The following is a 12272-nucleotide window of genomic DNA, read 5'->3' on the forward strand; positions in this document are numbered from 1 at the left end:
TGATCCTGTTTGGCGGCTCCTGATATATATTGTTACATGTACGCAAAAACATTTAAAGCTTTGCAGAGTCTTTCAGATGGCTTTTGAAATTTAGAAGCACGTCTTTGAATAATTGCTTTGATATTTCTTTGGTTTATGATATTTAAGGGTGCATAAAGCTACCTAGAATTAACAAATAAAAAATGAAGTTATATTTTGGATATATATGAGCAGCGTATGAATGCGTACCCTCTCGTTACCTGAGGCACTTTGTCACAAAGTCAGCTCCACGCTTATTCTTTCACACATCTAAAAAAAAACTGGCCAGATACTTGCACTTTTTATCAAGAGATGGCGCTAGGCTCGATCTCTCACGCACACACAACTCCACACTCATCATTTTTAGTCAACTAAGAAAAAGCAAAACTCCGCCGGATACTTGAACTTGTTCAACAACGAATGGCATAAGGCTCGATCTTTGACAAACAGCCCCAAGCTTATCCTTTTAAGTGAATTAACAAAAAACATCCTGGGAGAATACTTTAAGTTTTTTACCTACAGATGGCGGTGCCCAAAACAACAGGGGCATGTCCGTGCTGAGGGATGGTCCGATGGCCCAAATTCTGTGGTTCGAGTCTTTACCAGAGTTTGAATACTCGATGGCGGGGTATCCCACAATTTCCTGGGCCTGTTCAAAGTTCTACGCGCTGGGCCATAAATTTTATCAGCGCTACATTAATTTTTTGCGAGCAGGGATCATTTCCCAAAACATGGCAGTCGCACTTCAAAACGTTATACTGGGCCGGACGTTAGCACGGTCTGTAAGCTTTAAAGTTTTACTATCGCCCTACCCCCAAATTTAGCTGCACCCAGCTGACAACGTGTGCTAAAGCCCGACATGTGACGGCCAAATTTAGCGGGTCTAAGCTTTACCACCAGACGTCAACAAATTAAGCGATGAGCACTTCAAAGTTCTAACGCTAAATGGCGCGTATCCCGAAATTCACTGGATCCCGCACGATCTGTGAACTTTAAGGGGATACTACAACGAAATTTCGGAGCTCATTGTTTGGTCTATATGTGTTTAAAAGAGCAGTATCACATGGAACATACCAATATCTTGTTAAAAAGTCTCGAAAAGGAATTTTAAAACGAATTAAACGATTAGCAAAGAGCACCTGGTGGATGTCGCTAACGCATCGTTTGTAATGCTCGTCTAGGAACCTTGACAGCTAGTGACGGAGGTTGTCTCGTCTCCGGCCACGACGAGAGAAGGGGGAAGGAGGAACTCCCCTCTTCCTGAGAATCCCTTTTGTGTGTCGCAGAAGTCGCTTTTGTCCCCTTAGAAGATTATAGAAGATTAACCCGTCACTCAAAATTTGTACAAAAGCAGCCGCTTCGGTGGCTGGAACGACTAGGCCATCCTCTCAACGTCAGCCTCGCCGTAGCTTTGCTCGTCTTGTGACGACCTACGTCACGATTGCGTTGGACGTCACGTGCTCTAAGCTGGGCCTTCTCCGAGCGCTTGCCAGAGTGGGCCGTCTATAACGAAAAATACAGCCACCAGGATCAAAATACAAACGTGCGATTGTCATTTACGGATATTGTGGATCATATTCAACATATTTTTGAACACGACGGGAATATTCAAATTTCGTTGAAGTATCCCTTTAAGCTGTTATCCTGTGTCCCAAAATTCAACAAGACCACATCAAAGCTTTACTCTGGGCCAAAGTTTACCACGACTTGTGAGCTTCAAAGAGCTACCGTCACCACAGCTAAAATTAAACGGTAGTCAGCTGGTGATAAGGGATCGTCAAATGATGCCAAAATTTAGATTGTCGAAGATTTTACCACCAGATCTCAGCAAATTTAGTGAGGAGCACTTAAAAGTCCTAACACTAGTCAGGTCTATCTAAATATTCCCTGGGTCCAGCACGGTCTGTGTGCTTCAGATGTTGGCGCGGCTCCTCAAGCAGGGCCAAATTAAAGCTTTACGCTTGTACAAAATCTAGCACGGCCAGTTACCTTGAAAGTTTTACTCTCACCCAGCTAAAATTTAGCGCTACGCGGCTAATGCTAAGGGACTGTGAGATGATGCCCAAATTTAGCGAGTCGAAGCTTTGATTACCAGCCGTCTGCAAATTTAGCGAGGTTGAATCCCGAATTCCTGGGTTTTGCAGCGCGAGCTTTCGTTCCACGTGCTCCGAGCTGGTGTGCGCTAGTCCACTCGGCCACAGATTCCCCCAAATCGTAGTTAAAATGTTACAATCTATTAGTCTGTCCGCAGCCTCATAAGAAACGTCGTACCTTTTGTTCTATCTTTTTAACAAACACAAACCATTATATATTGCAGTTGTAATTGATGATTAATCTCTAGTTTTATACGCCCAAGCTTTTTAATTTTTTTAGAAAGCATTTTGCTTTTACAACACCTTTAAGAAAGAGCGAACGTGTGTCACTGTAACGTGAGCAATACATACTTAGTGATATTTGATCGTTTTCATAAAAGCATACCTTGTTCTTGGCGCACAATGGCCTCTGTCTCAGATGCGCCAGAAAACACCACAATTTTCTTCTAATCTTTCTCACAACCGACTTCGAATATAGTTATCTCTAGCTATACGGGTTGCACTATTATAAATTTGTACAAAACTACTGTCTTAGGTCCGGATTCTTGTGCAATACAACAGTTTTAATTTCAATTGGGATTTAATATTTGTGAAACTTGCTTTGAACGTAAACTTATATAAGGCAAAGCTTGCGCAGCGACTTTGCAATCGCTCTGGTTTATGAGGTATACATTTTTCGGGGTCCCATATTTCGTACGCAGATTAAAGGAGTAAACGGTGTACGAATTCGCGTACCGCCGCCGATTCGCCGTTTCCCACGTGGTCCGTCGACAACCCGAATCCTGCCTGGTTCTTTCACGGGAGCGGGATTCCGCTCCCCGTTTATTGGTACAATAAAACAGAATGATACAAAACACTTATCTAAACTACAAATACACGCGACATTACACAAATATTTACAAACGCACGTTAAGCCCAAACCTAAACACAAAGAGGGCCCCCGGGCCTCGTGTCCCACGATTACCCTAGATCCGGTCGCCCTGTACGTGCCTGGGCTCGGTAGCCCCCAGAGTTCTAAGAGGCCTTTCGCCCCCTGGCCCACCGAGTATCTCTCGATCGATGGGCGAGGAGATTTCTCCTTGCCCGCCACGAGGCGCCTGCAGCGCCATCCCGTGGCTAGGAGAGAAAGTGGCACGTCGGGAGCCGAATTAGAGATCCCGATCGACTCCGCGGCGACACGGCCATGTGATCGTGCCTGGGGCGAGGCAGCTATAAAGTTGCCTCGCGGCCAAGGATTGGCAGAATGGTTTGATGGACGCCCTCTTGAATGAACGGTGCGCCATAACGGAAAAAAGAACACATAATCTCTTTTAGTTTTGAAGGGAAACGCTGGTAATTCCGAAACAAGAATCTGAAGAGGCTGTTTACTTTTTTTGTTATAGCATTGATATGATTGAACCATGGCAGGTCGCTAGAGAAGTTACACAGAGATAAACAATTGAATTTGTTCTTTCAATGTTCCTGTTTTCAATAATTAGCACAGGTCTTCTGTAACTTCTGTTTTCCTCGAAAACCTTACCATTCTACATTTACTTAGATTACATTTCACGCGCCGGTCACTAGATCAGATTGATACTGTAATTTTCCCCTTGTTTCCTCCATTTATGTATTGAAATGGAAAATAAAGTTCCTTAATAATAATAATAAAAATAATGTCTCATTGAAGTTTAAAATAATCTTTATATTCGTCAATTGTCTATAGAACAAGATCCTCAGCGAATAGTTTAAGACGCGAACAAATAGTTAAACATGTAATTTGTGTACGTCAGAAAAAGAAGAGGACCCAAGACCAAGACCTGTGGGACTTTGGATGTAACGGTTACGGTGTTTGATGTATGAGCATCCAAAATCACACGCGGCTTTCCATCAAAAAATGTAGTTACCAATCTAGAAAGAAACATCAGAATCAATATTAAAAACATGTAACTTTTTAGTAACAAACAGTCATCCTCTTTATTAAAAGCCCTGCACATATCGAGAAAAAAAAACAAGGTGAACCTCTTTTTTGACCTCAATTCCAAGGTGATATTGTAATACAATTTAACCAGCAATAATGTGCAAGATACATGGGAGCGAAAACCGTATTGATATTTCACCTCCAAGTTACAAAAAACAAGTGGTACAACAGCTTTAAAACGTGATCTGAATGGGGGGCGCGCGCGCGACATAGGGATAACTAGCACGAGTTAAGATCTCGGGGAAGTAATTCGCTTGTAGCTCAGATGCTAGAGCGTCGGTCCGCTTTGCACGAGGTCACCAAGGTCGATTCTGAGCCGGCGCAAGTCCCTTCTTAGCGAATAAAACATTTACCGCGCAGCGATTCAAATAAGATCACATGACCTTCGCCACGTGACCGCAGCACTGACGCCCTGCAAGTCCACTTTCCCGCGCCATAATTCGAATCCTATAACGCCCTCTCTCGAATGCTGCTCGAACCCGGTGAAATCGCATGGCTGTCATCACTTGATGACTCCGGTTGTCATGGTGATGACATCCGCTGTAATTGACACCCCCGCCCCCCCTTGCTGCTTTGTTGCTGGTACCCTGCTGGTACGCGCCTGGCACACGCCTTGATCGTGATTTCACACCTATATAGCGAACGTCATTTGGGGGCTGGACCTCGACGAGCTACGATTGGCCAATGGCCAACGTGGTTTGGGGGGGTTCTGCTATGCCGGTGAGCACTGTGGGTGTGGCCATCGATGCCCACGGCCTGTCAATGGTCGCTGGGATGGGAGAAATGGAAGAAGCCCCGGCCTGTCTGGTCACTGGGATTGGTCGAATCGGGTTCGACCTCACCCTCCTGCGCAGTGATTGGTCTTTGGCCGAGTTCGTACGCTCTATTTAGTACTGGAGTGTACACCTTCTTTTAGAGAGGAAAATTTGATGGAAATAAAATTGTTTTGAACTCATTCAACATGCAAAGACTTTATTTTCGACATTCCGTTCTATGCTACTGAGGGGTACTCTAGCTGATGCCTAATTATTGTGAACTGTGGACGAGTTTTTACAATTTTATTTTTTATGAGAGATACGGCACCTAAAGTATGCAAAAACGGGTGAACCACTGTGTTTAAGTGACTGTCAAATCTGTCAAATCAAAGAGGACCCCAAGACCCGTGACTTCGCGTACTTATGACAACGGCTCATCATCGCAGCTATACGCAAAAAATGTATTTTAAGTCTTACGAGAAAATGAAATTACTTCTGTTCTTTAACGGTTCAATCGGAGGTAGTTTGTCGGAGCACCATTTTTAAAATGAAATTACGCATTCCAGGAGCGTAGTGCGATCTTTGAGAACCCTTATTTCTTTAAAAATGGTTTGTTGTCGGCGTATCGCAACATCAACGACAGCAATAACAATAATAATATTATTCGTTTATTTTTATGTGCCTATATCAATGGACAGAGAAACGGGTCTATCAAAGCCTGTAAAGGATAGTAGGACAATACCCTACTCTCCATAGCGGTCCGGATAATCAGTAGCCACGGCGAGCTGTTGTCTCCATAGTTCTCCTTGCAGAGTACAACTTGTCGAATGGCGAAGGTCGCCAGTGCCCGTAAGAAAACACGCGGCACGGTACTCCCGCGCCCTTTCAGGTGTTTGGTACGTCGGCGTAGAGCACAAGACGTAGGACGAAGTTTTGGCCTACGCCACATTCGCCTACATCACGGCGGTTCAAGGGACCACTGGATTTACACCTTTCCAGCTGGTACATGGTCGGAAGGTAACCCCCATGCTAGACGCGATGCTGCCCCATGAGCCAGCTGACAATGAGGGCGACGACGGCCAGGTGGTTGCTCAACGGGCCGAAGTAGTCCGCCAGCTCGCCCGACTCCTGATTCAAGACCAGAAACAAGTGGACGCGGGCCGCTACAACCTTCGTCGCAAGGACGTCCACTTCCAGCCGGGAGACAGCGTGTGGGTTTGGACGCCCATCAGTCGCCGCGGCCTCAGTGAGAAACTTCAGAAACGGTACTTTGTACCATACAAGGTACTTCGTCACATCGGGGAGCTAAACTACGAGTTCATGCCCGACAGCATCACGCCGCCTACCACGACCTGAGGTCGTCCACGTCGAGCACCTCATGCCGTACAACGCACGATAGATTGTGAACTATGATCCCCTGCAACGCTTGATAGGAATGTGTTTTGCCAGCCTCCTAATTTTCTTATTATTTTGTTTTCCTTGCTTTGTATTTGTTTTTCGTTCACATGGGGGAGTAACGTCACGCGTGTCGGCGAGCGAGCGCGTGCGTGGCCGAGTGGTTTCGCGCCTCAGTTTCTCGCGGAGGCCCAGGGTTCGATTACTGGGAGCTACGCGCTTTTTATTTATTCTTTCAGTTTGATAATATGGTGAATTCGAGAACCCTGTGGCTTGTCCGAAGTCCGAATGTTCTAGCCGCCGAAATCTCGACGCCGATAGTTCCAGAAGCCAACGCGCGTACATAACGCGCTCCGTGTGGCGAGCCTCAGTCAGTCTCGCCCCAGCGTTCGACTCTCCTGTTACGGCCACTTCGATGTCCGCGGCGCTCTTTTGTTATCTTCTGTTCACTTCTTGTTTTGGGCACAAGTTCGCCCCATTAAACGTTTCACTTTCCTCAGTTATTTTGGTTTCGTTACCGCGTGTTTCGTGACAATAATGCCACAGATATTGTCATGGTTTGTAAGATAATGCCTGGCGACGGGTCAAGTGAGAACCACTCTGCAATCGACAGTTCAGAGAACTTTGTTTTAACTTTTCCACAACGAGCAAACGCGTGCATTCGCAAAATTGAGCTGACCTGATTGAAGCCATTGAAACATAAAAGTAGAAAATCCCAATTTTCGCGGCATATTTATAGTCTTGTTATAACAGTTATATTTGAGTTGATTCAAAACACTACGTTAAAATTATTTTTGCAAAACAAAGCTGATTCAGTCAAGCTATATAAATCTCCATGTTGGCATTGTGGTTTTGCATTAGGAAGTATGACCGCGCTAACGTATTTTAACTTGTAACCGATATGACAACTTTCATATGAAGAGGTATATTTTGACTTCGCAGACGTAAATGTGCATTCAATATAAATAACCTAACCCTTCCTATCACTTAAAGTAGAAAACGTAAGTGTTCCACATACTGCGAGCTTTGAAAATAGAATAGCACTGTCAGTAATTAGATTATTGTTGATACAAATGACTATAAAAAACAAGCATGTTTATACTTTTTTAATGTTTTCTTTTGCATAGCCGGATTGTTGAACCTGCATTTCTAAGGGCGGATGGCTCTTGGATTGGTGAGTAGATATGCGTGATTTTGGCGTTCACAATACATAAAACAGAAACACAAAGCGTGGGACGATGTTTTACGTAATATTAATTTCTCCCTTCTTAGTTCAAATGATTAAACTTTACCCCATATATATATGTCGCTTGCGTGGTATCTTCACAAAAGTGCAAGTCTCTATACCTGGACGTTCCCCGCATGAAAAGTGCAGTCGCCTTCATGTTAAGATCAATTGGTTTGTGTCGAACATAGCACAAAGTTATTTCGACAACTGGAGATCGAAAACAAGCAGGGAATGGCTGATGTTATTAGGTACACGCGACATGAAAGTTGATCGTTATTTTCTTCCTGTAATCTTTAAAAAGAAAGTATTACAACAAATACAAATGCAGCAAAGCCAAAGTTAGGGGGCAGTCATGCCCAATCGCGTGCTGTCTTGCCTGCGTGATTAGTGCGCTAGAGTGCTTTTAAATTTATTGTGATTGGTCCTGACGACCCATAGTCTTAGCTGTAGTACGTAGTAGGGTAAGAGAAAACACAGTTTTGTGCTCTTAAAATTCAACAAGGCCGACAAAAACATTTCTAGAGTTGTACATTCATATGTGTGATGTATTGACATGCATTTTTAGATAAACATTACAGTAAAAACAGAGAAGTACATAACTAAAGCTGCACATTTTTATATGTTTGATTTACTGACAGGTATGCCAAAAATAGGCGGTGTGTGCACGAACGGCAAATTCGGCCTTGTTTACGATAATGGAAACTCTTTTAACGGTGCAACTGATTTGGCGCAACAGATATCACTTCTGTAAGTAATCCTCATTATCTATGCGGGGTCGATGATGTAATCTTGAAGCATTGAAAACATCGAATGTTTGTTTATTCTTTACTATTTTAATATGCATGTTTCCCCTGTCGCCACAACCTCTTTGAATTAAAAAATAAATATTCTAATTTTTTATTTAACTATTTTCATATAAGCTGCTTCGTTTAGTTGCTTTTTCTACATTTTTGCATGAAGCTTGGCGAAAGGGAGCAGAAAAAACCAAATTTATAGAAATATGATTACTTGCGAATATTCTAAGATGCAATCAATTTTATTTGGTAAAACATAATATTTTTTTCATACTTATAACCTATACTAGGCCAACATTATTCATTCACTGCAACCGCAATAAAAGATGTATAATCATACGCGGAAAACATTGAACAGCGAATATTTGAGAGAAATTCCACCTTGCAAGTTTTTTATGCATATGTCTCGGAGACCCTCGATTTGGGTAAATAACACCATTAGTACCTCGTAAAAGCTTCTTAACCATGAGCCGTGATTAGTTCAGCTGATTTCAATTATGTGTTGTATTGCATTTCATATCACCACAACGGTGTATTAGTGTAGTGCTGCTATTTCGCATTTATATTTCACCTATTTAGCATTTATACGTGTATATTGTATTTTCTCTTAATTCTTTAGAATTTTTAATAAAATAAGTACGTGCCTGAGCTTACAAGGTATTATAACCTGTAACGAATGTTAGAAAACATTAAAGTTTCACACAGGTTATTACGCTATCGAAGATTTCGAACTGAACGTTCGTTTAGCGTGCACTCCAACTACGAACACAGACACTTTTTGAATAAATTCTGATGAGACATTTTTTTATTTAACAGTTATTCTTTGGAGCACACAAATGAGTTGTTTAATAGAAAAAGGCACGTCCACATGTCATCTTGTTTATTTCATTTCATTTATTGTAATCTCAGGGCCCGAAGGCATCACAGAGAGGTGTGGAATGATAGATTAATATAAATTAAACAATAAAAGAATACGCACAAAAAACACGAGGTATAGGATCGCTATGGAACATTATTCAGAACATCAGTGATGGCGGTTTTAAAATCAGCAGCGTCAGTAAGTGAGACTATGGATGAGGGAAGGCGACTCCAGTCGACGGAGGTCAGGGGTAGGAAGGAGGCATAAAAGGTGGAGCTGAGGCAGTAGGGGATTCCTACATTTAGTGGATGATCGGTGCGCGGCGATATGACTGATGGTTCTGAAAAAAAAATGAGGTTCGAAGCACAGGATTAGAGTGGTAAATCTTGTGAAATAAACAGAGGGAGCAATTTTTCTACGAACGGAGATGTTGGGCAAATGTAGAGACGCTTTCATGGAGGTGACGCTGGCTGTACGGTGATAGAGAGTAAAAAATGTGCGGAGCGATTTTGAATAGATTTAATGGATGACGCTAGGGATACGCCAGGGTCCAGATAGAGCCTGCATATTCAAGTTTGGTGCGCACTAAAGTTTTATGTAGGGGAAGTTTAAGTGAAACAGGGGCAAGGAAAAAGTTTATTTTGAGCGATTAGCGTTGTTAGTGATATATTTGGCATGGCTGCTCCAGCAGAGGTCATTAGTTATATGAACACCGAGGTATTCATAGGTATGAATATGAATAGCTACTGATATGAACACCGAGATATTTCTTACTTTCTTGCGATTAGCTTTTCTTGTGCCTTGCTTTCCGGAATTTCAGCACTTCTTTTTGCTGGGCAACCCTGTAAAACGACAGTCGGGATTATGCAAACAGAAGTGAAATCCCTGAAGTTCAGGTACCCTTTTTCATAATACTACGCAAATAAAGTTTACAGTTATTAAGTTAAGCACTGAACAAAGAACAACAAAATAATAAACTCCAGTATCAGAAGAGCTAGTGTTTCATATGAGTCGTCTTTTTTAAACAAAAAATCAGCTATTTTTGTGTTCACAGGGCAAAGTTTCGATACATTTCTTCTACTAATGTTAGTTTCGTTTGCCTTGCATTTGGCGTTCTCATTTAATTTTGTGATTGATCTCAGTATACGTTCACCAAATTAATCGTAACACTATAGATAGGGTTTGATTCTAATTCGTACATACTTAAAAATGGGGTAAAAGTTAAACAAGTTCCGTCTTCACCGAGCATTTGTCGGACTCTGCGGACATTACTTGAGGGGCTAGTCGTCACGGCGAGTTGAAAAGTTGGCTAAAGTTTGTTAAATAACTTCTGAACTAATCGTTTTAACTTGCATGTTGGAATTGCATAATTGAACGAAATTAGCACGAGAGGCCGGAACAATTCATATAATATGCGAAATATAGAAACTAATCGAAACATATTTGTGTTCCTTCGCTCGATTTAGAAATACCGCTAAAAAAATCGCGTCAAGCTCTGCCCACAATGACGCTTCGAAGGGTGACGTACTGGTGTAAGTACGTGGTCACTTTTGTCGTCGGCGCACCACCCAAGTGCCGCCAAGGAAACGCTGCCGCTATAGTGACGACATGAGTGAAACGACGAGGTGCAGAGGTTCCTAGTTTGATACCAGGACCAAAAGGTTTTTTTCAGTCGCGCACCAGTCACTTAGCTGTGTTTGGAGATTTGTGTTTGTTCTTTGTCCTCCTGTTCCCCTTCTCTAGGAATGCTTTATCGTTAGGCGAGGTCACACTTCTATGCGTCATTGTGGAAAGTGCTTGGGACGCTCTTTTTTTAGTGAAATTTTTAAATCAGACGAACAAAACAAGAAAACTCGTCGACTAATATTTAGGAACGCATTTGGCCTCCTGAATCTTTTTTTTTAATATTGGCTTGGCTTCTAACAGTAATTGTCGCCAAATACATATTTTTCAAAATATTCCCTAAAACAAATAGTTAAAAAGTTAAGTAGGAGATTATGATTAATAAGTAACCATACTGTGATAATTACCTCCTTACCTATTTTCGTAGAGCTTGAAAACGACACCTTGAAAACAAAACTCATCTACCTCTCACTCGCTATTTTTTGGAAGATAGGTTCTAATTAAAGTAAAACACCCTGTATATAAAAGCAGCCTCTGATTGAAGCATCTTAGCATTCAAGACTTCGAAAACATTGAAACCGAACGAGTGGACTTCCTGATGTTTTTGATTTTTGCTTCCATTTTTCAACTGTAGATTGGGCGCCGCAAGACCTGCGGAACACGATGGCTCTCTTTTATCCCAACCCGGCGGGGGATCCCGATATTACGGCCTCAGCGAAGAAGGCAAAACAGCAATCCTCAATCATTATAAGACGCATCAGTAAGTGGCTTAAAATATTTTTTGTGCTATTTCTCTTTTAGGGGACCGCAACGATTTCAGCAGACCAGAAACTAGGCATTTGTTTATCAAGTTTGAATACTGACTAATATCGAGTCCTGTCGGTCCTTGGTAGCTTTCATTGCGCAAGGTTCGTAGCGTGGTCTTTTGTGCATTGCGGGAAAAGCGAACAACGCGCAGTGGTTCCAATGAGCTATTTTCTCATTGATACCGGATATACATCCGATATAAATGTGAGAATGGAGAGGTCTATAGACGAAAAAGTATATACGTTTCGTGTGTACACCTTTTAAAAAACTTGAAGGACGCTTAAGCTTAGCCTTTAAGAGTGGGACGCGATGTGGTTATCGGGCCCAGTTCGCATCGCCCTTCCATATCGCTTCTAAAGCCCTTCCTGCCAGCGAGCTGGAAGTGCGGCGGACACGGAAGCTTGCGTCGCATGCATTCTTCTTCCGGCTGCCTAGTGCATCAGACGCTGAATCATGGGCGCCCAAGGACCAGCGATAACGGGCCTCGCCGGCCTTGGTGATTCGTTTGTGAACAGCAGCGAAGACTATAGGATTGTTTTGCCCCAGCTGCCTTCAGGGGACTCGATGAGGGAAACCGTCGTGCTGCACGGGAACATGGCCTGTCGCTCGTATCGCATCGAGGACTCTTGGAAACCACTTGGCGACGCAGGTGTCCTCGGGGAGGTGGTCAAGAGGGGGGCATTCCAGATGTTCCACGTTTGGCTGCTCAACCTGAGGACCGACGAGGCCAAGAAGAAACTTCT

The 12272-nt window shown here is 42.9% G+C and overlaps 1 protein-coding gene across 1 annotated transcript in view; it reads left to right on the forward strand.

Annotated features, from left to right (window-relative positions):
• The window catches only part of LOC115328071, a gene marked incomplete at its 5' end in the record, with an annotated part of 91964 nt that overhangs the window by 17470 nt on the left and 62222 nt on the right, over nucleotides 1-12272 (forward strand). Inside the window, 3 exons of the mRNA XM_029989151.3 lie at nucleotides 7346-7392; nucleotides 8085-8193; nucleotides 11357-11482. Of these exons, the coding sequence (XP_029845011.3) occupies nucleotides 7346-7392; nucleotides 8085-8193; nucleotides 11357-11482 (282 nt within the window). The remainder of the gene's footprint in view (nucleotides 1-7345; nucleotides 7393-8084; nucleotides 8194-11356; nucleotides 11483-12272) is intronic.

The sequence above is a fragment of the Ixodes scapularis genome, unplaced genomic scaffold (genome assembly GCF_016920785.2).
Source record: "Ixodes scapularis isolate PalLabHiFi unplaced genomic scaffold, ASM1692078v2 PGA_scaffold2__306_contigs__length_199485367, whole genome shotgun sequence".
Taxonomy (NCBI): Eukaryota; Metazoa; Arthropoda; class Arachnida; order Ixodida; family Ixodidae; genus Ixodes; species Ixodes scapularis.